Source organism: Nyctibius grandis, chromosome 8 (assembly GCF_013368605.1).
Source record: "Nyctibius grandis isolate bNycGra1 chromosome 8, bNycGra1.pri, whole genome shotgun sequence".
NCBI classification, from domain to species: domain Eukaryota; kingdom Metazoa; phylum Chordata; class Aves; order Nyctibiiformes; family Nyctibiidae; genus Nyctibius; species Nyctibius grandis.
The window spans coordinates 28,565,914-28,593,721 of NC_090665.1; the positions used below are offsets into that span (position 1 = coordinate 28,565,914).

Consider the following 27,808-nt stretch of genomic DNA (forward strand, 5'->3'; position numbering starts at 1 on the left):
ATGGATATTAACATGAGAAGTATGGTAGTGACATACTAGGGCTAGTGATAAAACATAAAAGTCAGTATTGCAACAAGTCACATATACATTTGTCTAGGATTGCCACTAAAAAGGCACTAAAATTTAATCCTGGGGTTCTTATTGGAGGATTATAAGATCCTGGAATAGAGGGTGCCAAGAAAGGAAACAGTACTGAAAATTACAGACATCCTACCAGAGCCATGTGAATGCCCATGACCTCCATGTTGAAAAACAAATATGCCTATGAGATTTACAATGAATCCTAGTATAGAAACAGGAAGAAGTCTCTCATGATGCACGTCAGGTGGCTCAAGTGCTCTCTAGAAAAAAACCCAAAAAACAACAAACCAAGAAGCAAATGTGGAGTTTTACAATCTCTTTACATTATTAAAAGGCACTGAAAAAACTGCTTAGATACAGGAGCATTCTCATACAAACAGCCATATATAAAGACATAATTAGAAATTACTCAGGACTTTCAGTTTTTGGGATGGTACACAGACTAACTCTTAGTGTCTAAAGCTGAAGTTTTATTATTAAAGCTGTGAAAGTATAGTAGAATATTCTGATATTCTAGCTAACTTTTTTCATTATGCTGTGGGATGTGGCTCAACACCATATGAAAACATTCAAGTTTGTTGTTATACGTGGATTGTCCAAGCTATCCAAACAACTTCCAAGAGTCTAAAACGCGATTTCTTCCTTTCTCCTTAGAAGGGGGTGAGGGGATGAGTGCAATGAAATGAAGACTGAGAACAAGTTGTGGCATTTTTCAAAACTTGTAAAATCTAGATTGGTTTTTTTTAAATTCTTTTTTATCCTACTAGTTTTTTTTCAGTGAGACATTATAGGCCTAACAATTTATATCTGAAGCTAAGTGTTGAAGAGTGTAAATTACTATTGACAGGGGAGAGAAACATACACCATCTGTCCATGGGGATGAAAGGTACAGGCAACACCAAGACAACGAAACTTTCAGCAGATGTAAAATTTTGAAGTAACAGAGAGAAAAGGAGTCACCATCACAAGCAAAGGAAATGCTTAGCATGGGAGCTAAGACCAGTAGGAAAAGAATGATGTTTCAACATTACCCTTGACCCTTCCAGTAGTAGTTTTTAATCTTTCTAGCAAGTTTTGTTGCTGTTTCTAGATTTGACATGAAGTTTTCCCAAGCTTTTAGGCAATTTCAGCCCAGTTTGTACTGATTTTGAAGTATTTACAGGCTTATCTATGTAGAGGATATGTTCCTGAAAGCTATTCCCAGTTCCCTATTGATTAAAAAAATACCCACTAGAGTGTATTCTGAACTAGAAGTCTAACCAAATTTATAGTGCATCTCCCATTAAAAAGTAAAAGCATTAATACAAGCTGATCAGAATCAGGTACCAATTTTACTCTTAATCCTACCTCATTTCAGTGCAGACATCCTTTATGTGTAAATTTTCATGCTGAAATTATCACCTGAACCATCTTGTAAAAAAAAAAATTCAAGAAAAGTGCCCTTGTAAATGTCAAAGCTATTACTACTTGCCATTTATATCAGACTTCAAGATTCGGAAGATAATGCTCTTTCTTTAATGAGTTAGTCCAACTTCTTCATTGAATGAATTCCCATTTCTTATGACTAACTTCTCTCCTCTGAATGACTAGTCTGGCCTTTCTTGGCCTCATTTGTCCTTTAACAATGAGAAGTGAAAATCTTTCTATGACATACTTAACTGGCTGAAAAAAGGACAGGGTAAATCTCACAGAATCTTTACACACAATCAAAATACACTATTTGAGAAGCTAGTACAGATACACTGAAAAAGCTGGGTTTCTGTGTCACAAACCAGCAATTTCAGATGGCCCTATTCTCTGTCAAATCACAGATTTTTAACCAATTATGAAGATAATCAACTTCAATAATTTTATCCCCATTAAATATACTCTACAAATAGAAATGTGACAATTGATAGTGTAATTGACTTCCTAACATACCTCAACACCTTCAGAAAAAATGAAGAATGCTGTAAAGATGAGGAATAAACCATTCACAAAACCAGCAAGTACTTCTGCTCGAACATACCTGCAAGAAACAAAAAAGCAACAGCAGATATCACCACCTCCATTTAAATGCTGAAAATTGAAAGTGGAACTTAAAGACTGGAGTACAATCTTCTAGTTCTGAAACAGTTGTATTACACAGGGATTTGCTAAATGGAAGATATAGTATGTAAACTACAGATAAGTATGTGAAATTCACTGTCTTGTATTTTGACAGAAATTACCTGATCTAGACAAAAGAAAACTTTGAATATGTCAAAATCTTCCCGTTTAAGATCATCCCTACTGGAAGTTATGGTATAAACATATATTTAGAAGCCACAACGCAAGATAAGCACGAAAGATGTAATCGAAGTCTGCTGATGTAAAGTTATGTTTAATATCAAACAGCCATACATGAATTTGCTCCCCCTATAATAGGGGGATTTTTAGTAAAAGTTTTAAGTAGAAATTAATTATTTCAGCTACTAAATTTTTCCAATAAAAAACAGCCAGGTTAGAATAACATGTGATTTCAATGTCACAAACATCAGAGTTAATGAATTGTGGCTGTTCTCTAATAAATGGAACACCAGCTGTTTAAGTGTAGAGCAGTAATTAATACAGAATCTGCTTTCATTGCAATTAGCTCATGGTACAATCAATTCTTCCCGAACTGATTTCTAGGCACACTGGAGTTTCCACCTTAACAGTGCTTTAAGTTTCAAGCTTAATGATCCATGCTTAGGCAAGACAGCTGAAGCTAAATGCTGACATTCAGGTCAGTAATGCTAAGTGGAATGCAGCAACCCATGTTATAGCCCACATGCTGTTAATTAATCAGTATCACCAATTAATAATATTGTATCACCAGTATTGTTTTATAGGGCACACCTGCAATGGGCAATGGAACCAACTGCCCTTCAAACAGAACCAGCTGCAGCAGCTATATCCACGAAGGGCAGATGGGATGGCATACCTCAGCCTTGAGGACCTGCGTTAATGGTAGCCACAGCTATTGCATCCTGCTGGCTCTGAGAAGCACGGCTTATAGTCTCAGGTGCAGAATAACTGAGACTAAGCTCCTCCCAGCTGGAACTTTCTGTTCCAAAGAAGGCATGGGGCACCAGCAGTCTGAGATTCCCTGTTACACACCTCACTGCGCTGTGAGGACAAACCCATGATGCGGCTGCTCTTACTTCACTAGTGCCATGAACACATGACAATGCAGGACGACTTTCTGCTGCGTAACTTGTTTCCATTAATATGATCACAGAGATCTTAGAAGTGATAAAGCTCTTGCCAAAAGCAATGCCTTCACATTTTTACTATTTCTAGGGGAATATTAACTTAAAGGTTTACACAACTCACCTTAAAAAAACACACTTTCAACATAGCTTTTCCATGTTCTGCAAAAAAAGGTTTTCTTCATACAGTGAAAAATGACCACCTAGACATTTACGAAAATACATTAAGGTAAAAGGCTGAAGTTTCTTACCCATATGAGAAAGCATCGTTGGACCTCCATTTTGAAATAACTGAAGCTGCTAATCCAGCCAATAGAGCAGTACAGTCAAAAAACATATGAAAAGAATCTGATATTAGACCTAAACTGGAAAAGAACATAAAAAAAATGTTATGTTCCACCTGCTACATATGGAGTATGAGAAAAACAGCATTTAATCTTTTACACCCTAGCAGAATAAACTGCGTGTCTAAGGTTCAGATATGGTTTTGCTAGCACAGAGGAGAAACCCACACTAGATCACCAAAAGAAATATGATGACAAAACCGCTTTTGTCAGCTTAGGGAAGGCACTTCGGAAGAGCGCTTGGCAAAAAATCCTTCTAGCGTATGATTTCGGTGGTAGTGGGGGGTGGTTTCCCCTGACATAAACCAAAGCCCCTGGAGTAGATATACCCACAGCCACATCTCTCGCTAACATAATTCTAGTGGCAGGTGTTCGTTCATGTATTTCTATTTATAGTTTGACCATATGAGCAAATTCGGCTAGAAAAGTGCATACACACAAGTTGCATTTAAATACTGACCCCACATAAGTCTGTAAAAGACACTGCTTTTGAGTATCTATTATACGCAGTGTATATTATACCTAGTGCAATAACACTAAAACTGTTCTGCTGAAGACTACCAATACCACCATAGTGATGGCTCTTAGCATTTACAAAAGCAATATTCTCAAATCCATTTTCAAACTTGATACGTTGGAAGAGTTTTCACACACAGGGAAAATTGGTCAAAAATTATTTAGTGTAGCAGTAAAAAACCCCAATGACTCAATCAAAATAAAGTTTCATAAGATTTTGACAAACGTATGCCTGTGACAAAATATTTTAGGCCTGTAAAGGCTGAAGTCTCTCACTTATAATTTTAGTTCATTATGGCAACCATTCCAAGACTGTAAAGTCTACTTCAGCATAGCAGTTTTCCTCTCAAGCACCTTATTTCAGAACTAGTGCCTTATCAGATGTGAATGTGTCTTTGATGTTCATTCACACTGCAGCAACTCGACACTTTCTACGAGTAGGGCAGGCTGAAAAAATGGAGTTTCAGTACACAGGGAATTCTAAGACCGTATTCTCTTTTGCCTGAAAAAAAAGCAGGACAGAAAGCATTATACTCGTTAAGAACTTTTAACTACTACATACCTTTCCTAAACAGCTGTCTCTTATGTTTACATCCATTTTTACCTTTTACCTGAGCAGAGAAGCCAGTGCCTGATGGCATTGCCAAAGCACCAGACCTGCTTTCTTTTTAATTTATTGCTGCTCAGTCTCCAAATTTCCAATCACAAACCTTCAGCCAGTGTTTTAGCCTGAATTATAAACAGGTATAGAATTTATCCAAGATGCATCTAGTTCTTCTCACTAAAACAGACTATGATGAAGGAGGGATAAATAACTACATTACTTCACAGCAACAAGCAAGGTTTCCAGCATCCCAGTCTCTACTGGGATCACACACATTCAAGGCTAACATACCATGGTGAAGCTACACTAAATCAAAGGAAGCACCAATAGTACTCCTGAGAGCACAGAGCTCTACTAATGATTTAAAAAAATAAAAATCCAGACAAGAGTGCTACGCTGCTATGGATGGCTGCTGCTTCATTTTGCTAAGTGTAAAGTTAGCAATCATTTGCTCCTTTTGCTGGTGATCTCCTTGACTCTTCTAGTTTGACTGGAATATTTCCACACAGAAATAAAAGCAAACAAATACTTGCTCCATCTGTGCTGTCAGCTGAATGGTTCCAAGCTAATTCCAGTTCAAAAATGACAGAGTGGTATTAGAACAATGATGCACCACTGCTTGTAAACCTTATCAGTCCTCAAATCTTTGCCTTATCAGCTGCAAAGCATTAACTAGAAGCCACACACTCGCCTTTGATCTAGAAGCTGAAGAAAGCAGAGGCTGAAAGATCACTTCTCAAATTGTTTACTTCAATGACCAATGCACAACTACAATCTTGACTGACAAACACAGAAAAAGTTTAGCATGCTGTTTTACCCTACAAAGTTCAAAGCAACTTAACTTATGAGTTAGCCAATCAGTAGAACTCTTTATCAGTTTGTAGGCTGTATGTAAACTGAATTTAACACCACACACAGCAGTTGCCAAATTTTACTAAATTACTAATCATAAACAGGATCTGTAAATCTGCAAGGAAGTATGTGCATTGAAACACAAAAATTGTTTCATATGTGAAAAGACATTTGATACAGAGGTACTGATGAGCATTTGTTATTACAATTGTCCCAAAAGTTCCATTTTCCCAGTCCCTGGGTTGTCTAAGAACAACTATGTACAGAACTCAGTTCTTGGAAACTGAAGAACAAAACCAATTACTGGTACTAACAAGTTCTAGAGGACAGCCATGTTTTCACACTGAAGTCAAATACAAAGTTTCATTAGCCAAAGTTCAAACTACTTCACATTAAGAAACCAAACCATTTCAGCCTGACTGAAATCAATTTCAAGATTAATCTGAAGTGTTTCAGATTAAACACTCAACCATGGAAGTGGTGGGTTTGGAGGAGAGGAGACAGAACAAGTCTTGCTCTCTTTATATATTTACATATATACGTTACGGACACATACAAAGGTATATATACATACAACTATAACACATTTAAGGGAGAGGATGATGTCATGATAAATTGTCCTTAGGTGCTTCAGCCACTAAAGCAGGAAGCAGATGAAGTTGTTCTGATAAAACATTAAAGGAAGACTGAAGGTTTTAGCTGGATGCCTATGAAGCTGCAGAATGGAATTCCCTAGTGAATTCTTGAAGGGTCCAGGTGACAGCTTCCCCCTCTCCAAAACCAGGTGCCATCCATAGGGAAAAAGCTCATTTTAGGTTTGGTTCTGAGCAGTAAGGAAGATCCAGTGAGGGGAAAAAAAAAAAACAAAACACAAAATACACCAAACATTCAGGTAGAAGGTAATTAGGGTGACAGTAACTTTGTCATAGTAAGTTTGTAATTATTATGACAATCATAAGTAAGTTTGTAATGATTATGAAATGGAAGAAATAAGCATGGCTAAAGAGAGATAGCTGGTGGTTTCTGAGGGTTTTTTTTTTTTTAATAGAGTCTCCTGGAAAAGAGAAGAGTGTATAAGGACTGCTACTGAAACAAAATCCCATATGAGCTCTAGAACCAGAAGTCATACAGCAAGGTATCATGGCACTGTGCTCACACCTGCAAATCTCACAGAGGCAAGACTTACCACAGGTGCAACACCAACACAGCTGTGCTGCTTCCAAGACCTAAGCTGACATCTCCAAGTAGCCAGAGGCATGTGGATTTATCAACAGGAGTCAGTACAGACTGCATCTGCAACGCAGTCCACCACACGGCATAAACATGCTCTGTATTACAGGTACAGCTGTAAGAGATTCAACTGCACAAACAACAGGAAGCCTAGTAAGAGGCCAATCTGATTTCCTTTGAGACTTTTTTTAAATGACCTGTAAATTAATGAGACCTTAAAAAACTGGATGCAAAGTGATTACTAAAGTAAACAAGCGATCCAGTCAATCACTAGCAACATGGGATGTATGCCAGAACTTCTATTAGAACTGCAACACATCAGAGTACAATCTACTAGAAACACTGTACTCAAACACATTGTATCTAAATGAGGACGCTTCCACAGTTGATTTAACAACACAAGTTTAATACCAAATTACACAAGTATGCACATTGTATACTATTGTATACAGTATTTTAAAACAGAATAGCCCAAGTTGCAGATTTTGACTTTAAACAAGTCCTCAGGTAGCAAAGTTCCACATCCATTTCTGCTGTCTGTGCTTCAAGAACATCAACAAACCAGAGTATTTGTAAGAGGATCATATTAGTGACAAAACAGCTGTATGAGTTCAGGAAACAACTCACTTGGCAAACAAAAGCTAAGGAGAATGTAAGAAGTAAGAATTAAAAAAAAAATATTAAAACTGAAGACTGTTAGAACTTGCCAACAAAAATTTGGGGGGCTGAAATCATAGATTTGATTTTGGAATAAGAATAACCTAGTCAAAGAACTCACAGCTATCTACATAAATTTAAATGGGTAAAAGTGTAGTTTTCAGACTCACAATTAAAAAGAAATTCCTTAGTCTGTAGAAGACAAGGGAAGAATCATCTGAATAATCATGGCAGCCTGCTAGCCTTGCTAGCTTTCACTCATGACATCATCAAGGACATCAGAGAGAACAGAATTCAAGATGATGCTTCCAACACTTGCAGCATCAAGCACTGGCCATACCCAAGACAGGCCACAGTGGAATAAAGAAGTGCTCCAAGATGATACAGAAAATCCCCTTTACAAACATTCCGTTTCTGCATCTCTCATGTGGAGAGCAAAGGAGCTGTGTTTTTCAAACTCAAGAAATAAATTTTCCCTGTAGGGCTCCTTGTTTGCTTTTTATGTGTTTGTTCTTCCAAGGCACCAACCATCTGCTTTGACTGAAGACATTCCTCATTATATTCTCTGCTACTCCTCTCTGCTAAAGAAACACTGGCTAAGACAGTTTTGTTCTAGCCCAAAATCCAGGCTTAATGTACAGATACCTGAAAATTAGTGACTTGAAATATAAAGAGGTCCAACTCATAACTATCCAGCAAATCCCAATTCTTAATCTCTATAACGAACAAAAATAAGTAATAGTCTTCTCAATTCCAGTAAGCCCAATTCTTCGGTGACAAATTTCTAGCAAGTGTCACTTCAGCTTCTCAGTTTAATTATCTCATATATAGGACTTTTTCAGGTATAGATTTAATTTCTGATGAAATTATCATGCTTAAAAGAAAGACATCAGAACAAACTCACGTAAACATCAAGCTCTTTATACCTGAACCATTGAGAAAAATACTTGCATGTTCTAAGCTATTTAAAAAAAAAATCCATACTTGAATAAAGAGGCTACACATGCAATAATCCTCACACAACTGCAAAGTGAATCAACATCAAAGCCAAAACCAAGCACATCCAAGATAGTCTGTGCCCAAGATAGCACTGTTCTCACTAGTGCTACAGTAGCAATTACTGTAATCAAGGTTAAGGATTTTACAGTGCACTTCGAGAGATTCAGAGAAGAATGATAACTAGTAGGATGCAACTGTTTCCAAATCTGCACTGCTGCTTTCACTCAAGACTCTTGATTAAGAGTCCCAGTAACCTGTATCCATACAACAGCTTTTGATAAAGACTACTTTAAGTTCCATGTGGAGGGACACGCTGTTGGGCTTAAATGACATTTCCATGCCTAACTTCCAACTGAAGTATTAAGACACTGAAATACCACCATAAAAGAACTCTGTCAAGCATGATGGAGATACTACTACTATTGCCTATTCTCCACCTGTACACCATACATCAGTAATAAAGTTATTTTGCATTACTGCTTATATTTTACTACAGATTTTTCAGTAACAATTTAGTCAAGTCCCTCCTGTTTTTTCTGCCTTTGTGAATTTGTGCTACATAAAGTACCACTTAGCTGTATCAGGATGTGTTAATTCCTGTTCCTCACTCAGACAAGGATGTTTCGCACAGTGCTGGGTTTTGCCACCCAGCTATCAACTTACAAATGAAGCCACATTCCCAAAGGATCTCTGTGTTAAGCGGCAGGCACGAAACGGTTACGACCCCTGGGTCCTGTAACTCACGCCAAGGCCAGGCTTCCTCCTCAGCGAAGAGCCGAGCAGCGCGGCCGGCAAGACCCCAGTTTCCAACAGCGTTCCTCCGTAGTGCGCCGAGTCGCGCCCCCAAGCCGGAGCGCCTCCCCGCTGGGATCTGGCTAAGGGGATGGCGGAGCCGGTCGCTACCCACGAGAGCGCTCCCAGCCACGGGCAGCCCTCCAGCAGCCCCCAGCGCTCTGCCGACCGGCCCTTCCGGAGAGCGGGACAGGAGGCCAGGCCCGGCCGCACGGCCCCGGCCCACGGCGCCCCAGCCCGGCCCCGCCGAGAGGGAGACGTGGCACTGGCCGCGGCGGGAGGCGCCGCTTCCTGCGCGCTGGGAGCCGCTCCCGCCCCGCCGGCCGCCCCGCGCTGCGCCCCCCCCGCCCCGGTACCTGTTACTCCAGATACCGTAGAGCAGCTCCACGAAGGCGAAGGAGAGATTGAGGCAGAGAAAGAAGAAGAGGTTGCGGGAGGTCTTGTCCGCCAGGATGGACCTGCGCACAGACCACACAGCGGGTCACCCACCGCCGGTACGGCAGGCGGCAGGGGCGGAAGGCCGGACCCGCTCGCCGGGCGGCCCAGGCGCCCTCGGCATCAGCCTTCCCCAGCCCCTCCGCGGGGGCTCGGCCGCGGCCCCGGCCCCCGCTGCGCCCGGCTCGGCCCGCCCTGAGCTGCTCACCTGAACCAGCCCGACACCTTCCTGAGCAGATTGAATTTGGGCGGCTTGTACTCATCGTCCTTGATGGAGAGGGGCAACATCTTCCCGGCGCCGGGGCCGCGGCGTGCCCGGCCGGCAGGGCAGCAGGCGGGGCGGGAGCGCTCCCCCGCGCCCGGCCCACAGGCCAGTCACACTTCCGGTCTACCACCGCGCGCCTGCGCGCCGCCGCGGCACACGGGGCTTCGGGGGCGTGTCGCCACGGCCATTGGCGCGCAGGGGGCGGGGCCGGCGGCGGGTGCCGCTGCGCCCGGCTGCTGGCCGGACCTGCGGTACCGGTCACACGGAGTAGGGCGCGCGCTGCCCGGGGACTAGCCCCAACCCCAGAATGTGACCGTGTTCCCGTCCGTGCGGCGCCACGCTACGCTTGCCGTGCCCGGTGCTCCCAGAGCAGCTGCTGCAGCGGCCTGGCTCTGGGAAGCTGTGTGATAGCCAGGGCTGCTGGAGCCGGGCGGGGGGAACTCTCTGCCCGCGGCAGGACCCCGAACTACAAACCGGAGCCTGCCGGGAGGAAGCGGAGAGACGCTCCACAGGAAGCGGGGTACGGCGGCGCCGCCGTAGCGCTGCGGCGGTCCCGCCTGGGCCGCCCCTGAGTCACCGGAGCAGCCTGAGCGGTCGGGCCGAGCCGCGCCGCGGGGTCCCGGGGTGGCAGCTCCTCTGTCCTGCCCTACGGCCTGCCGCCGCGCTCGCTGCTGCTGGTGACGCCTCGGAAGCCCAGCCCGGCTGCTGGTGGCGCCCCACCGCTGGGAAGCAAGCGGCAATACTGGCGCCCTCCTGAACGTGAGCGAAACCGTGAGCGGGGGCCGGGCTGGGCGGCGTGCGGGGGCCGGCGAGCTCTGCCCGGGGGGGGCCTGTTCGCTTCTGCTGCGCGGCTGCAGGTAATTATTATGAAATGCTGTTGTGAGGTGCTGCCCACGGAGAGCGGGGAACCCGTTCAAGAAGTCCTGCTATTGGAATGAGGATTAAAGTACTGTATTTTGACACTGGGTTTTTGTTTTCCTCAATTTTGTTTGGAAGAGGTGTTCTCTGCAGGGGGTATTGTAAGGATTTTTTTAAGAGGTCAGTCTTGCGTTGCAATCTTATAACTTAATTGGCAAAACTGATTGGCACTTTCTTACCAAAAAGTGCCAATGTGCTAATGTTAAAGATTTTGTATAGACGTTTATTTTAAATAAAGAGTATATTATAATATAATCCTTACTTATCATTACAGCCTATTGTATGCAATTGAGTAAACCCAAGAATGTATGGAAAGCCAGTAAGTCTCATTACCACAGTAAACAACACTTATATTTTCATTTTAAGTATGCTTTTACGTTTTAACTAATTAATGGTTACAGTAGTACTGTTAAGTATTGTTGTGTTTAGGTTGCAACTGGGGAAAGAGAATCTAAGGTTCACCTTTATAAAAGCACATATAGCCAAGATATAGTGGACCTCAGAAACGCTGAGTAGCCACTGCTGCTAGTCATTTTTAGAAGTCAGGCATGATTGTTTACACCTATGAAATGAAGCAACTGAAACAAGTGATGAGCTGCAGGAAATAGTTTTAGTGACCTCTCCAGCTAGTTTTAAAAGAACAAAAATCCCTCCAACAACCTAGGAGCCTCAACAGACACAGGTTTCTTAAGTTGCTGTCCTGCACCCCGTGCATCCTTCCTTTTTGTGCTTACGCTTGTATTTGCTTTCCCTTCTGCCAAGCTGCCAAACCAGATGGGAAGGACAAAACGCTGTGTCTTAAACCTCTTAACACAACTGGTAAGCTTAGTGGAAGAACAGTGTGAAGGGGATGAGCCAGAAAATAAAATAATTTTATTGGGACTACTTGCCTGACTGTGGTAGCCAAATGTATAATTTAGTGGTGCCTGGTGAACAAAGCAACGGACTTGTGGGGTTCTGGAGTCCTGCTTGTACCTCTGTAGTTGACCCTAAGGATGGAACACACAGACGTTGCATTGGCATAAAGCAACAATTTTATAAGCGGAGAAATATGCTGTGCTTTTCTTTCTAACCAACTGGTGTAATAACTTCTTTCTGGAGTGTTCATTGAAAGGCAGAGACAATTATTCAACTGAGCAATAAGAAAGGGATTGGATAATTGCCAAGAGTATGTACATCAATCAAGAATCAAGAGGAACATTTACTTGTAAAAGAATGCTGGGCAGCATGTGGGATAACTGTTGATCTTCAGTTACAGAGTCCCTTTAATTTCCAGCAGATTCAAAGATCACAAACAACTGTCCTGTAAAAACAAGGGGGAAAGAACAATCCTACTTGGCAACAATGAGGTAAGTTGAGAGGTTTTTTAGACTAAAATAATTTACATTCATATTTTCAAGCATGGTATATGCACTTTGGAAAAAAATGATCAAAACTTATGTGAAAAACACACACAGATACTCTCTCAAAAAATGTAGTTGATGGGGCTGTCCTGCATCACTTAGCTTGATCAGAATTCCCTGCTGAAAGCCTAGAAATTACCAATGGAGTAACATGAGTAATAGGTATAGATGAGTAACTGTTTAGTAGTCAGCTTAGAATATTCATCTTGTATTCACTTCATACTAATCTTGTGAGCAAAGGCAGAAGAACAGATGTGGATGATGCATTTGAGGGACAAACTATGGAATGCAGTGGCTGCTGGATCCTGCTGAGTTTACAATTTATAAATGTCTGGAGAACTGGGAGTGCTACCTAAGAGGTATGAATGGCAGGGCTACCTTTGTAGGAGCTGCTTTTTTAGAGCTCCCATTTAGTTCCAAAATCAGGAGGATCCAGAAACCTGTGCTTTATACTAAGGCTGCTCCCCCAGTTAGCTGATACATAACACCTAGCATCTGATATTTCCAGTTTCTGCTGAGTTCTAGATGTAGCAGACCAGCTGTTACTGATGTCATTACATTCCTATATTACTCCATTTGGCTTGTTTCTTTTGCTCCACCTGTGTTATGGCCTCAGTTAGTATGATCAGAATCGTATTTTCTGCATTAATAACCATTATAGAGCAGATATACAAACTATTGACAAAATGTCCAGCAAATCAGTGATAGATTGTCCTTCTGTGTATGGTGCCTGAGCAACAGAAAAAGAAAGAGCATTTTACTTCCTCCTTTCTGCCAGAGCTCTTGAGGGGGCACCTTTGCTCCCTTTTGTTTTCCAGCTAAGGGAGAGCTCCTGCAATGCTGAAAATACTGAATCTCTGTACAAATTTGCTTTCTAATTTCAGCTGGATGGGTTTGGTGAGGTATGTAAATGTTCAATCAAAAATGCAGTACTGAGAAAATAACAGACGATGAACGATCTAGAGTTGAAGAATTACTCTAGATTCATTTTCACAAAACAATGAAACTCAAAGTTAACAAAAAAAAAAAGTGAAAAGCAAGTAAACACAGAAATTGAGTACCAGAAGTATCTGTCTTGATAGTTGAAAATAATTGGCCCAAGTCCTAAAATCCTCCTTATTTATTTACTTAAACAAAAGTCTATTTAATATTGTGGGAGTTTTGCTCAAGTATGGGAGATAACTGTACATGGGATTAATGACTTTTCCTTTCCTGTTACTTGTTTTAAAGGTATTTTCACTTCTGTAAGCTTCCAGGAAGAGTTATGGGAATCCGTCTGCTACGCTTCACTTCTGTGGTGATCATTGTCTTACTTCTTGTGGCAGGTGCTTTAACAGCTTTGCTTCCCAATATCAAAGATGACAAAATGCCCAATTCGAGAAGGGAACCAAAAACCCAGAGTCAGTCTGCCTTGGATTCATTTACTCTTATTATGCAGACATATAATAGAACTGACTTGCTGCTAAAGCTTTTAAACCATTATCAAGCCATCCCCCACCTACATAAAGTAATTGTTGTGTGGAACAACATTGGTGAGAAGATACCAGAGGAAATGTGGAATTCCTTGGGGCCTCACCCTGTCCCTGTTGTCTTCAAAGTTCAAACTGTAAATCGCATGAGGAACAGACTTCAGAATTTCCCTGAGCTGGAAACAAAAGGTAATCAGCAGTTCATATCGCTACTACTACTATTATTTTCACACTTAGAATCTCAATGCTAAAAGAGAGATGGTTTGAGTTACACTATGTAATAAATCCATGGATCTGTTGGGCCACTTAACAGAATGTGGGCAATATAGAAGAAACTTAAGATACCAGATGCACACCACCACCACCAGCAGGCTAGAGGCTGTCAATGAAGAGTAAGGAAAAATAGAGGGATGTCAAATGCATTTCATGAGCTTTTGCAACTGTGTCTGTTCTCCATTTCCTTTGTCAGGCAAACATAGGTACTTCAGCTTCTCTTCCCTGTATAGCGTAAACTGAAATTCGTAGTGCATGTATTTTTTGAGTCTCTGTATTAATTTGGACTTAAGTCATCTGGTAAAGATTTAATCCATTCATTTTAAGACTAAGTTCTCAAGCATGTTCTGCTCTTCAGAGAAGCTTCCCTCCCTAGCTGTCTGGCTTTCTATCTCAAATTATGCATCCTTTAAAAGAATATTTTCCCCAGTCTTTTGGCTATTTATCTAAATATTCTTCCTAAGCTCTTTCCAGGAGAAGCACAACAATAAATCCTGTTTGTTTCAAGTGGAAAAAAACCCCATATGTTGCATTACAGACCTGACCTTACTCATGATTAGTAAAGGTAATTCTATTTACTGCCCCCTTCCTAACATGCCCTGTGACTCAAAACCCATGACTTCTAGGAAGACATTAGAAACTTCAACTTCCCAAGTGTTTTATGCACTGTAATAGGATTTATGCTGACTGTAAACTTAAAAAGCTTTAATGCATCTGGATTCTGATCTAAGAATATCTTTTCTTTTGCAGTTCCCCATAGTCTTTTGCGTAAAATTTAAGGCAAAGATTCTTCCTTCTGTAGTTACTATATGTTGCCTGTGCAATTTATTAAGCTTGCTTACTTAGAACTTGCAAGTAGTGAGGAGATAGGTAAAATTTTACACTAAGAATCCCTTACAAATCTCATACACTAAGGAATGGTATCTAACTCTTTATTTTAGTTGAATTTTTACACAAGATTAGTAGAATTTTAAGTTGCTTTACCAAACACTTCAAGTTTTCCAATACATATCTGTCCAGGTGTACTACAGATGATCAAAGGTTGCTGAGTTTTGTTACAGCCTGGCAAATAATCTAAAACTTAGGTTTGCTTCCAGTTACCACAAAGCTGCAACCTTGCTTTAGCTCTGAAATATAAATATGTTTTCTCAATCTGCTTTCAAGGAGTTACAATTCAGTTCTGCAATTCAGCTTAATGGTTACAGACGTTTCAAAGCTAACTTCTCAAATGCTGTGCTGCATACTGTGTTCCTATATTTAATATTTTGATAAGTTAAAAGTTTTTCTTTCTTTTTCCTTCCTTCAGCTGTTTTAATGATGGATGATGATACGCTAGTCAGTGCTCATGACCTTGCTTTTGCCTTTTCTGTTTGGCAGGTAATGTTTTGCACCTTGGCAGGAAGTATTTGTGAGTTAAAATTGAGATGAATGGTTTTAATTAGAGTAATACTGTATCATAATGTTTTACCATTGATTTTCTAGCTATGAAGTTAGATTTTAGAAGGATTGAAGTCTACTACTGAATAGTAGAAATTGCAAAAATATTCTTCAATAGTAGTTATACCTGTAATCTATAACTTTCAAATTTTTAACTCTTCTTGTACATGAACACTGAAGTTGCTGACTGCTGAATTTATTTAAATTGATAGTAGGCTGCAGAACGAAAGTGTGTGGGTTTTTTCTCCAAGAGAAATTGTTAGTAAACTTATTTTGAGTGCCAAAGATACAGCTGCAAATTGTGGATCGATGTTTCTTGGTAGTACATGATGTAGAATGAGGCATATTGTGTCAGTTTTGCAAAACTGTTTTTAATTGCAACATTTATGCAGATCAAAGGACTATATGCCAACAATTTCACTCTTTCCTGGCAATCTTGTGCTTCTCTCATTTAAAAAAAGCATAAATCTCTCTTATGAAAATACTTAACACACATTTCACAGTGTGGGCTTAATTTTGATTTTTTAAATTTCTTTTTTCTTTCAGCAATTTCCAGAGCATATAGTGGGATTTGTTCCTAGAAAGCACATCTCTACTCCTTCAGGTGTATACAGTTATGGCAGCTTCGAATTGCAGAACCCTGGATTTGGAAACGGAGACCAGTATTCTATGGTTCTCATTGGTGCAGCATTTTTTCATAGTAGGTATTTAGAAGACTTTCAAAGACAGCCAGAAGCTGTTTACGCCTTAATAGATGAAACTCAAAATTGTGATGATATTGCCATGAATTTTCTGGTAGCCAAGCATACTGGAAAGCCTTCAGGAGTGTTTGTGAAGCCTGTCGATATAAGAAATTTAGAAAAAGACACTAACAGTGGCTATTCTGGAATGTGGCACCGAGCAGAGCATTTGTTACAGAGATCTTACTGTGTAAATAAACTGGTTCATATTTATGACGGCATGCCTTTAAAATATTCTAATATCATGATTTCTCAGTTTGGTTTTCCTAATTATGCCAATCACAAAAATAAAATGTAAGCCAATGAATTTAAGGGGTTAGATGTTAAACAATACTCAGTGAATTGTACTGAGTTCAAGGAGAGAAGAAGGTGTAATTACAGCATCTTGGCCATCCTTATTTGTAGCCTCTGAATTTTTTCCATATGGCTTTTTATGTATTTTTTTTTTCCTTTCTTACTAATTCTCCAAGGTAAGTTTTGAGAAAACTTAATATATGCTAATGTTTAGCTGTGATAAAATCATCCTCTTTCCTTAAAACCTGAAAAGCTATTACAATTAATTAGGCTAGTTCTTCAGAAACATGCAGACAAAAGTGCACTCCTACCCTTTAGTGCTTATGTTTTGATTTTTTTTTTTTAAATATATGTATCTAGTCAAATGAGGTCTAGGCATATTTTTGATAGTTATATGTTGAGATGCTTCCTTGCCTTCCCCCTCCTCTCCTCACCTTCTCCTGCCCAGTTCCCAGTGAAACCATAGAAGGGCTACAGTAAGCTGTTGGCCAGGCTTCTAGACTCCTGTATAAAACCCCCTTGAAGTCTGTATATAAGCTGTTCTGTATTCTGAGATGTTCCTGAAGCTATGAAAGCAAGCCAGAAAAGAGTACCTCACCTTAATCTCAGATAGTCCTAAAACCATTGCCTACAATATCTACTACTGCTGAGATAGTGGAAAATGATCTCTGATATGGCTTTTTTTGCTATTATTAATTTGCTTAGAGTTGCTGAAACACTGCAAGCAGCTGAAAGGTAAAACCTAGCAGCTGGAAATGTAAGAAACATGAATACATGAAATACGAAACTTATATAAGCTGCCAGAAGAAATGGATGGGGTATTACTTACTCATACTCTCTTTAGTACTTAGTTTTATTTTCATATTTTGCATGTACATTGTTACAAAAAATGTGCCCAAGAAAATCCTCACTTTTTAAAAATACCTTATTTACAATTCCTAATAAGACCAAGCTGTTCTACATTTATTACAGAGTGTACATTTTTGTAATATTACAGGTCTACTTTTTTTTAACTACTCTCTCAAATGAGTATTTATTTTACTTTTTCATTCCTTTCATCTCTGTTTTTGGTGGCTATGACAATAGAATTAAAATGTGCAATGAATGGGAAAAGCATTATAAAAAAAAAGTATTTTGAGGTACAGTGATATTTGACAGGGTTGGACTATTATCAGTCTCTGAATTCCCTGGCTTAATCTATAGCAAGAAACAGAGCTCTTATTAACAGCTTCTGTTAATTTGGGACTCTCAAGTTCTGGAAATGTTGTGTTAACATAGACAGGACAAACCTTTTCCATTGCAGTTACAGAACTTTTTTGTGGTATGGAGGAAGGAACAAAAGACGGTGGTTTTCCTGGATCACAGAGAGGAATCAAATATGGCATCCAAAGTAGGTTTAGTTTCATTTGCATCAGCTTTTAATTGATTCCTAGTATCAGTTCAAAGGTATCTACGGGCAATCAATAACAGCTAATACCTAGTACACAAACAGCATCTGCACAAATGGTGTCCAATTTTATCTTTTTGTGTAATAAGTTAGCTGAAAAACGTGGCAAGTTCTTTACAGCAGGGCTAATTCTGGATGTGAGTCTTTGAGTTTCTTTGGGGGAAGAGAGGATTCTTTTGCCTTGTTCTGTCAGTGTTAAAGGATTTGGTTCCTGTTCAGTGAAATCTTCCTAGTACTTTTGTAAGAGTTAACCGGCAAAATCTTAATATGGCAATGTAAAGTCTGGTTAATTTTGTTGTAATAGTGAAAAGTAAATTTTAATTATTGTGCTCTAGTGATAAGTAGTATACAAACAGGTCTATGATCTTTCCAGAAGTGCAACTTTCCTAGTGGTAGTTTACTGCATTTCATTTACTTACTGGTCTTCTGTAATTTCTGTTCTGTGCAGTATCAACTAGAATTGTGAAGACTCACAGATGTTGTTTAACATACTTTTAAAATGTGAAATGAACTGTCAGCTCAGCCAAATCTTAGTATTGGTTCTTTGTTGGGGGGATGGAGTTGTTTTGGGTTTGTTTTTTTTTTGTTCTTCTGTATCAGTGAAAGATCTAATAGAACAAGCTTTTATTATACTGGTAAATTTAAGTTGTACCATTGTCAAATAAACTACATAAAACAGATTTGCGATGTATTTTATTTTCAGATTATTTACCAGGTTTTTCAGTGTTAGATGTCTAAAGTAACCTCACAGTTTGCATACAGATGAGCAGCACCAAGATTTCGGTTTTTAAAAAAACATGTACTCGTTGGCACACACCTTCACTTAATTTAGGTAAGGCCCACTCATGAGGAAAAAAAGCCATCAAAAAAACAGCCTTAAGTAGTTAGTCTTAGATAGCAAAGAAAATTCAAAGATAAGACTTCAGCTCTAGCCATAATTCATTGTGCTTAGGAACCAAGAGGGGTTGGTTTGTTTAATTTTTTTAAAGGCTGGTAACTTCTCATCTCTTGATGGCTATAAAGTGCCTTAAGATTCTTTAATGAAATGTATTACTGAGAATTTATATTTTTAACAAAATAATAGGCATGTGATGATTTCTTCTAACAGATTATCTAGATGTCATTTGGAAATATCTTGAAGCCTGAACAAATTCATCGCGACCTCTGAATGTTCTGTAGAAATTAGATGTTTATGCAACATAGGATTTAAAAAATGGTATCTAAAATATATATTTAAAAAATCCTTGTTGAAAAAAATCAGGATATAGTCTTAAAATGATGCAACAGGGTTACAAGAAAACTATTTCTTTATCTAGAGTTAAAAAAATGCCACAAGATATCACTGTAGCATTTGATGTCACCAAATGTTAAAAATACTAATTGGAATCGATTAGAATAACAAAATCGTATGAGGTGAAAGCATTCTTAAAGCTAGCGTTTTATGAGGTGAATTCATTAGATAATCATACTAAAAGCTATGAAACACAATACTGAAAAAACATGGAGGTTATTTTGTACATATTTTTACCAGGAAGAAGAGAGAGATGATTTTAAGTAGTTTCTATGCTTACAAAGGCCCTAGCTAATTGCCACAAATGAGAACTTGTATGCAACCAAAACAATATTTGTAATTTTGCAAAAGGTATACAAACAACATTTGACAGTGGGGCTTCAGTTTCTGGTCATGTTTGCCTCCTAGATTCACCAGCCTAGCTAGATGGATTTACAAATAATAGGCTTTAACACAAACCGTGTATCTAGGGATTCTAGATACTGGATAGCTAGCCTGTTAGGCTGCTCCATCTTTGCTTCTGTTGCCCAAGGTGGCTTTGTTAAAGCTAATTTAAGTATGCTCATACAAACTCCCCTCAAGTAAGAGCGCATCACAGACTTAGAGATGTATGTTACATTGAACTGTAGTAACAGTTTGAGTAAAAAAGGGTGTTAAAAAACTATGGTTCTGGAGAAAATACATTGATCTCTTTTCTTACACAGGATACGTTACCCCTTAGAGAATTGCTTGTAAATAAAAAATTCAATATTTGATTTAATTAAGGGTTAAATACAAGTGAAAGTCATAGAATATAGGAAAAGATAAAAACATTTGATTTCCATGAAAAGCAAATACCTTCCAACAACCTTTATTTAACTTGCTGTTACAGAAGACTACAGTCTCAGTCCTGCAAGCATGTTGTATGGAATAGTACTTACTACTGAGAATGAGATTTCTTACCTAAGTTCACAGGACCATGCCCAAAGAGAGTCATATTTAGGAATATTAGTTCTGGAGCTATGAAAAAAAAAGGAAAAAAGAGCAATGTAAGAACACAGGTACAATTTATTAGAACCAATACAAAAAATAAGCAACTACAAAACAATTGCATGAGAGTATTTTCCGTAGTACTTCAGCATCTTTGTAAGGCTTTAAAGATTACCCAGTGCTTATGACGCTAGATTAAAAATTGAACAGTCAAAAGTGTTTCACACTTGTGTTTAGCCTCATGTGCAGACACACTAGAATTAATTATATGAACTGGTAGTTACAGTAGGTTATTTATGGTGCCAGGGAAACATGGTGATAACAATGACCTTAGGGCTGCATATTGCTTTGTATTACAGTGTCTTTTTAAGGTGTTTCAAGGGTGGGGTTCTTTGTTTTAAGGAAGAATAGCATCCTTTTTTTGTCTCCTCAAGGTACCTTTGCTTTGCAACCTTCTGCTTGCTTAGTTGTAAAAATGAGATGGACTGTTTGGCACATACTAATTCTTTCTAAACGGGAGGGTAGAAGAAGAAATGCATTTCTAACACTTCTAATGCTTCTGTTTCTTTGGCAGTCAGTTAATTGCAGACTACAAGCTAATTCAACTAATTAAACTCTTCATCGCTGGACAACTTCTCAGTGAGTGAGAGCCCAGAGCTAGAACTGGTGCACGAAGAACGATTCATGCGATGGAGATGTGCGTCTCTTCACGAGCGGCTGCCCCGACATCTCGCGCCCCCTCGGTTCTCCCCCGCAGACACAGCTCGCCTGGGGGACGAGGGCCCAGCACGTGCCAGAAGCCCCGGCGGGCGGGAAAGGAGGCGCCTGCGCGTGGCCGTTGGGCCGGCAGCGCTGCAGCTGGCGCTCAGATCAGGTGAGCCCCGCTCGAGGGGTGCGCCCGGCAGCAGCCCTCTCTTCGCCAGGCACCGCTCGTTCATTGGCTGGAGATGTAAAAAGGCAGCTTTTGATTGGTGGGCCGGTTTGTCTATCAGGCTAAATGGTGGTGCAGACCCGGCCGAGCTGGCCCCCCGCGCGTATAAGTGTCCCAGGTAGGGGAGAGAGGAGAGAACTGCCGGCGCAGCGCTTCCCTTCTGCCCCCGGGGCAGCCTCCCGCCCAGCATGCGCGGCTCGCTCACCTCCGTCCTGAGCTGGACCTGCACCGCTGAGGTGGGAGCTCCGTCTCAGGTCTGTTTTCCGCCGCCTCAGGCCCCCGTACCTCAAAACCCGCTCCGTTTCCATGGGGCGTTTTGCCACGGGCCGCCCTCGGGCGGGGAGAGAGGAGAAGAAAGCGCCGCGGAGCACGGAAGCCCTTCCCGGGCGCGAAGAGGGCCGTGCTCCCCCGGCAGGCGGGCGTGGGAGCAGGGCTAAGGCGGAGGGCGGAGCTGTGCCGGGTGCAAAGCCGCTGCCTGGCGGCTCAGGGGCGCTGGCGGGCTGCCCGCCCGGTGGTTAGGCGCTGTGAGGCGCAGGGCGGGGCTGCCGCACCGGGGGGTGAGGGAGAGGAGGGGTCGGTCACTCGCACGCCTCGGCCCCGGACCGGGCAAAACAAAGGCTCGATAACGCCGTTGCTAGAGCGCCGCCGGTCGCCTGGTAACCGCCTGCTGCCTCTTAATCCGGGGGCGTCTCCTGGCTGGGGGCGGGGTGGAGCCGAAGTCCCTGAGGGCGCCCGCCTGCTCGCCGTGGCCCGAAGCTAGTTCTCGTCTCCGCTCCCGTTCCTATGCGGGCTGCGGCAGCGGTGTTCCTAGCAGCGTGGCCCCTGGCGGGCGGCCCCTCCGGGCAACGGGTCGCTTCCCAGCGAGCGCGCTCCGGCCCCGCCGGGGCTGTCCGGGAGCGCCATGAGTTCGGAGCCGCCCCGCGCCTCGCTGCTCCGCGCCCTGTTTAAGATGGAGCCAGCGGCAGCCGCCTCCGAAGTGCTGGGGGGAGCCTCAGAGTTCGTGAAAGGTGAGAACGGGCCGGGGAGCCCTCCCCGTCCCCCTGGCCGCGGGAGTCCCGGTCGCCGGAGCCTCCCTCAAAAAGGAAACCCGCTGGCTCCTCTCCCGTCCTCCCCACCTCCCTCCCCGGGCTCCGTGGGCTTTGCTGCGTGCCCGGCTCGGCTTCGGCCCCCTTTGCCTTGGGGTTTTCGCGAGCCGCCTGCCCCTCGGCTGCTGCGGGGCACGCCTAAGCGGTTCCTTCCTCCTCTCTTTTCCGGTGAGGAGCGGGGCCGGCACCTGTTGCTATGTGTTGCTGCGTTCTGGGTCAGAAATCGCCCCCACCTTCCTCGGGTCGCTCCCGAGGGGTGCCCGGCCGGTCAGAGCGGGGCCCTCGGGGCAGGCCCGCGGGCGGAGCGGGTGCTGGCGCTCACGCAGGAGAAAAAGGATCCGCGGCGCGTCTTCCGCTCGCGGGCCGCGGCGGGGCAGGACGGGGCCGCGGGGTGCGGGGCCCGCCGGCGGGGTGACAGGCGTGCGGCGGGGAAGCGGGCGTCTGCTTTCTCCGTCCTACGGTGCTGGCCTCGTCTGTCTTTCAGATCGGTTGTACTTTGCTACTTTACGGAATAAACCGAAAAGTACCGTGAATACCCACTACTTCTGCACTGACGAGGAACTGGTCTATGAAAAGTAAGTGTTCTGATCTGTTGTGTTTTGTATGCTCAAAGCGATCACCTGAGATTCTTCCCAACACACTTTAATACTATATAGAATATTTTCACCCCATTTAGCTACTTGCACAAAGCATGAGTATAAAGTTAGCCTGGATATATTTATACGTTAGCTGAAACTAGTTTAACAAGATTGCTATTTTAAAAAACACAAAAATAGCTACAAGACCAGTTAAATGTCTTAAATTGTGGTTGAGCTAGGGGAAGGATATCTGAGCTAAGATTTGTTTATATGGTGGAGGAGATCTCTGATGAGTAATTAGATCTTATTAAATGGTGTCTTAAATAGAAGACTTGTCTGGTATGAATAGATGAAACAATAGTTTGTTTTATATATATTTTCCTGTATAGAAAGTATGAAGTGATCACCTTTTATACAGAATTATAAGACTGCAGAGCTTAATGTGCTTTTGAAGAACATCTGCAACTTTTTTATAAGGCTGTAGAAGGTTTTGAACTAGCACTTCCTGTTGGCTTTTGTAGCTTTAGAAGAGCAGAAAAAGTATTTTCCATGAAGTAAAAGGTTCATGTGTTTGGAAGACGCTGACAGCTCATAGAAGGTCAACAGTAAAATTGATTATAGTTGTGAATGCTATTAAAGGACATAAAATACACCAAACAAAGTAATTGCTCTATGCTGTGGTTAAAAAGTAGATGCTCTACACTCTGTTCCCAGATCAACTGTTTCATGCGTGATGATATATCTAGCCACTTGATAAGGGGTTTGCTGCAGCAGAAGTGAAACAAAAAATGTAGTCTTATTTTAAATGTAACTTTCTTTCCATATGAGTTGAAGAACTTGTGAATATAAACCATTCTTCCTTCCCTTCTTCAGTGACTTCAGTACTGCTTCTGTGAAGGTGTAAACCAATCCTCCTTGGTTTCTGGCTTCTTTCTATGCACAGCTTACAGTTTTCGGGTTTCTTTTCTACACTTTTTTTGAGTCTTCATTATCTTAAGCTGTGTATCTTTTACTGGAGTTCTCAATGATTTGTTTCAAAAGTTGACTTTTGTAATTAACCACTTGGGTTGGGAACAGGTTCTGTAATGATCATTAACTAATTTAGGTTGGAAAGGACTGCAGGAGTACCCTAAGGCAAGGTTGACCTAATATTAAAAGCAAAATTTAACTGGAGAAGGTCCTGAGTAATTTGTGTTATATGAATATATTTCACTTTAATGAAAGAAAAATTTGACTCTTCTAAGACTTCTATGTTATGCTTGACCTAAGATATTTTGTTTCTAATTCTTAATGTGCTTCTAGGAAGGATGAAGGAATCTTACATGGGATTTGATTTTAGGGGTGGGAAGGGGGAGCAGTTCTGCACTCTTTAGTTACAGGTGATTGTACTAACCAAGGACTGTAATTGGCGTATTTTGTGTGAAGACAGTATTGCCTTTAAAAAAACAAAACAAAACACACAAAAAAAAAAAAAGTACTGAGAAATTTGGGGGGAGAGTAATTTTCTTTAACATCTATAAAGGAAATTCAGTAAGTATACTCCTTAACCCAATTACCTGTTAACCACATACTGGGGTGTAACTTGGTACCAGATATGATTACAAGATAATGGAAGGAAGCAAAGTTTCTTTTGTCTTCTAGGGCACATCTAAAGATTTGGGACGTGTAACTCATAGTGTATTTTCTGAATTGATAGTTCCTAATCTATTTGTCCTTTTTTTAAAAGTATCATCCTATATTTGATACTGTAATAGTACTCTCCCTTTTGTGCTCTCAAAATAAATAACTAAAACATAATATGAGGTAGAAATTAAGTGACAGTTACCAGGTGGTATGAATGAATTTTGTATAATAACCTAACTCTTTTACATAACAGTGCTAAACTTTCTCCTGATATTTGTATTGCAGCACCCATCACTATCCGTGTATGCAATATTTGGTAGTGAAACCATGCCTGATTTTATTTTTGTTTTTTTTCTTCTATCTTTTCCCTCTCATCTCTAAGGAAGTTTATATTGTCTCAGGGAAGTAAAAGCAGGTGTCAGTAGGATTACAGTTTTCTATTTTTTCTCAGTATCTTTCTGAAATTGGAAAGCTAGGGTTGTCTACTCAAGCACAAAATCCCCAGCACCTGTGAGGTACATTAGTAATTTTGTTAATACGACTGTTTATTAACCTCATTTGGTTTAGATACATCATTCTAGTGACAAGACAAAGGTAATTCATTGTGCATGGAAGTAAACTCCTTTTCTTTGGGCTGTTATTCTGTTAACTTTAGTGATAACTCTTTAAGTATGAAGTGTTAAAGAAATTTATTTAGCTGATGTTACTGAGGTGTCAGTCTGCTTTCACCAAAGCAATATATGATCTGAAAACCTCATTAATATGTAGGTTTGGGGTTGTCTGATTACAGAGAGCATGTTATTGCATCACATAGTACTTAAAATCTCGCTGCCTCGCTTCCCTTTTTTTCCCCACTCTTGAGGAGACATAAGGAAGTAATAGTGTACCCCATTTATAGTATACCCCATTTATTAAACAAAACAGCTGTAGCACTAGATCTAATGGTTTTGGAAGTTTTGGTCTGATAAATGCTGACTTGTTCTTGCAGTTTGTCACGTGATTTATCACTAAATCGTACACAAAGTATGATTGAAGGCTAAAGTACTCAAGATTACACAATTTTCACTTGAAGTTGTCAACTGTTTTAATGAATTCGTAACACTGTCTTCACTTATTTAAACATTCACACTTTTAAAAATAATAAAGATAGGCTTAAATGCTTTTAAGAGCATCTCAAATGCTAGCTGACTAGGAACTCGCTACTAGAACTGTCACTATTTTAGTTAAATGGGCTGCAATTTAACCTCGAACCTATTATGCTAGGGAAATGGTATGTAAATTCATCAGCTGAAGGTACAAGAAACCTGAATGAACTTATCCAATTCTGAATTCTTTTTTTGATCTCTTTCTGTAAGATTTTGTCAGTCTCTTTCTGAAACTCTCTGAGGTCCCTCCTGAGAAAATCTGTACTACTATTTATAAGGGAATACAATCTTTCAAGGTAATGTAGTGCAGGTAACTATTACTTCAGGAGACTGGAGTTAATGAGAAATAACCCAGCTTGAAGACGACTGTCATTTGGCAAATAGACAAGCCTTGCCTTGGCAAAACCTCAATTAAAGAGTTAGGCACTAGGAAGAAGCTTTTTATTCTCTAAGAATAGTATCTTTCATGTTTCACCTTTCAGTAAACAGATCTGGGTTGAGAATACAACACTTGACTGGTTACCTTGGCTTTCACATATTTTTATCAAAGCAACTTTTTATGTCCTTTTTATTGTTGAGTAGTTTTCTCAAAATTAAAATTTAGACAATGAGAAACTTACTGATAAATTATAATGGCAGCTTTCATAAATCATAACGTTTTTATTAATTTGTTATCATAACATTTCTAGTCATTTGTTCTGACTTTGGATCTCTTGTATAAACAGCTTTTGCAGGTTTAGTCTCTGATATATTGTGAGCAACTGTAAAAGTAATTAATATGATATTCTCTGTACGTTCTATGTTTTACACTAAAACTTTCTTTCAAGCCGTGGTATGTTACTTGCCCATTTCACAGCAGTCTTAGTGTTAGCTGCTTCTTGAGTTCAAGCAGCAGTAGAATAAGACTCAAATGCTTAGCTACAACAATATTAAATGAGTACTGTTTGGCCTTTGACTTGTAGGACTAGTTTCCTTCACTGCATGTGTATATGCAAAGAAGTAGTTTCTCTTTCCTGTGAGAAGAGTAAGGGTTAACGTGTTTGTTTTTAGTTTGGCTAAATACTACTTTTCTGTGGCTACCAGTAACAGTACTTGCATAGGAAACCTGAACTTCTCCATTATTCTGTGTCTTATGTCATCTGAAAGGAAAAAGAAAACTTAAACTTAGCCTTGTTACAACAGACAGAGCTGTTGCTTTGCACAGAGAACAGGGAGTTCCTTGTTCACATCAGCAGCTTTGGAAGTCTTGAACTTGACTATCAGATGACCAAGATAACTTAGTAACCTAAGGTCCACAAAACAAAATTCAGAAGTTCAATGTAAATGTAAGTACAGAGCAGAAAAACTTCATATAGTAATACCAGCTTTTGTATGTCTTAATTTTTACCCAAGAGTATTAAGAATAGTACTCCAGCTTTATTTTGTTTTCCATCTTAAAATGAGAGATGTTAAATTTACTCAAACAAGAAAATCAGAAGATCTAAGAACTGAGAGTGTCAACTTTTCCTTCAGACACAAACTACTGGCATAATTTTGTATTTGAAACTTCTAAAGTGCTATCCATTAACACCTGTGGTGTTCTTCAGTCCAACAGTTTCATAAATCTTATACCCCCACATTGCTTTACCATATCTGTCTTACTTCTTTGTATGGAAGAGATAAAAGCAATTGCCAAAAGTATTGAGGATATTTTGTTTGCAGTAAAAGTGTAACAGGATAAACCAGATCTGTTTTCTAGGCTCCAGTTTTATATTGGATGGGAGTGTAGCTTGATATAGGAAACCCCTTATGAGAAACTTAAGAGGCCTCTGTTAAGATGACTTTTTTCCATGGAGAGTAGGTTTTTAACATGACCTGAGGATTCTTCTATAGCGAAACTTTTTATAGGAGAACCTCGCCACTGATACTTTGTTCTTGACGTCAAGGAGCATTGTATCAAAAATACATATATCTGGAATAGCTGTTTAGTCATCTATAATTTGGACGTATGAGTTCTTGTTGGATTTTGAAGAATCAGGATCTTGGGGAGGATTTGGAACATTGAAGGGGAAGTGGAGTGAGTACCTGGTGTTTTGCATAATCCAGAGCCTCTGCATTGTTTCTATATTCAGACGCAAGCAGTGGGGTGATACATAAGTTCTAGGGTTATATTTGCTGTATCATCCTGTGTCTATTCAGAAGCATGCAATCCGTACGTAGTATTAAGTGGTAGGGATTA

At 40.7% G+C, this 27,808-nt stretch overlaps 3 protein-coding genes and 1 long non-coding RNA gene across 18 annotated transcripts in view; 2 read left to right on the top strand and 2 right to left on the bottom strand.

Moving 5' to 3' along the window:
* Positions 1 to 10,076, bottom strand: part of SLC30A7 (solute carrier family 30 member 7) — a 32,188-nt gene extending 22,112 nt beyond the window's left edge. For both annotated transcript variants that reach the window (XR_011048677.1, XM_068406817.1), the window contains exons 1-5: positions 9,931 to 10,076; positions 9,644 to 9,745; positions 3,545 to 3,658; positions 2,002 to 2,089; positions 215 to 341 (exon numbers count right to left, since the gene is read on the bottom strand). Coding sequence is in view for 1 of the 2 variants with exons in the window: in XM_068406817.1 (XP_068262918.1) it covers positions 215 to 341; positions 2,002 to 2,089; positions 3,545 to 3,658; positions 9,644 to 9,745; positions 9,931 to 10,010 (511 nt within the window). In the remaining variant the exon portion in view is untranslated. The remainder of the gene's footprint in view (positions 1 to 214; positions 342 to 2,001; positions 2,090 to 3,544; positions 3,659 to 9,643; positions 9,746 to 9,930) is intronic.
* A 504-nt stretch (positions 10,077 to 10,580) lies between these two features.
* Positions 10,581 to 18,639, top strand: EXTL2 (exostosin like glycosyltransferase 2). 11 transcript variants are annotated; one of them, XM_068405931.1, is made up of 6 exons: positions 10,581 to 10,746; positions 11,180 to 11,224; positions 12,182 to 12,254; positions 13,539 to 13,966; positions 15,357 to 15,427; positions 16,034 to 18,639. In XM_068405931.1, the coding sequence occupies exons 2-6, from the start codon at positions 11,188 to 11,190 to the stop codon at positions 16,523 to 16,525; spliced, it is 1,101 nt and encodes a 366-aa protein (XP_068262032.1). In that variant the 5' UTR covers positions 10,581 to 10,746; positions 11,180 to 11,187; the 3' UTR covers positions 16,526 to 18,639. The 11 variants fall into 11 exon arrangements, with proteins under 11 accessions (XP_068262032.1, XP_068262033.1, XP_068262034.1 ...); XM_068405926.1 differs by having other exon boundaries at positions 10,658 to 10,844; XM_068405927.1 differs by having other exon boundaries at positions 10,658 to 10,844; positions 12,185 to 12,254.
* On the bottom strand, positions 11,789 to 21,577 carry LOC137666189 (uncharacterized). Its single transcript, XR_011048614.1, has 4 exons — positions 21,365 to 21,577; positions 20,202 to 20,258; positions 12,111 to 12,208; positions 11,789 to 11,894 (listed from the first exon to the last, which is right to left on the bottom strand). It is a non-coding gene; the product is annotated as an uncharacterized lncRNA (long non-coding RNA).
* Positions 21,578 to 21,701: 124 nt separating this feature from the next.
* The window catches only part of CDC14A (cell division cycle 14A), a 65,111-nt gene continuing 59,004 nt past the window's right edge, over positions 21,702 to 27,808 (top strand). For 3 of the 4 annotated variants that reach the window (XR_011048613.1, XM_068405922.1, XM_068405923.1), the window contains exons 1-2: positions 21,702 to 22,166; positions 22,729 to 22,819. Coding sequence is in view for 2 of the 4 variants with exons in the window: in XM_068405922.1 (XP_068262023.1) it covers positions 22,061 to 22,166; positions 22,729 to 22,819 (197 nt within the window). In the remaining 2 variants the exon portion in view is untranslated. Of the gene's footprint in view, positions 22,167 to 22,329; positions 22,413 to 22,728; positions 22,820 to 27,808 lie in introns of those variants that run through there. The other variant, XM_068405925.1, reaches the window with a different exon arrangement.

Bases quoted from the DNA above. Each gene is read 5' to 3' on its own strand.
- EXTL2 (XM_068405931.1), top strand. From the start codon at position 11,188: ATGCAATTGAGTAAACCCAAGAATGTATGGAAAGCCA. The intron at 12,255-13,538 runs GTAAGTTGAGAG...CTTGTTTTAAAG, and splicing joins TCCTACTTGGCAACAATGAG to GTATTTTCACTTCTGTAAGC. The intron at 15,428-16,033 runs GTAATGTTTTGC...TTTTTCTTTCAG, and splicing joins TTGCCTTTTCTGTTTGGCAG to CAATTTCCAGAGCATATAGT.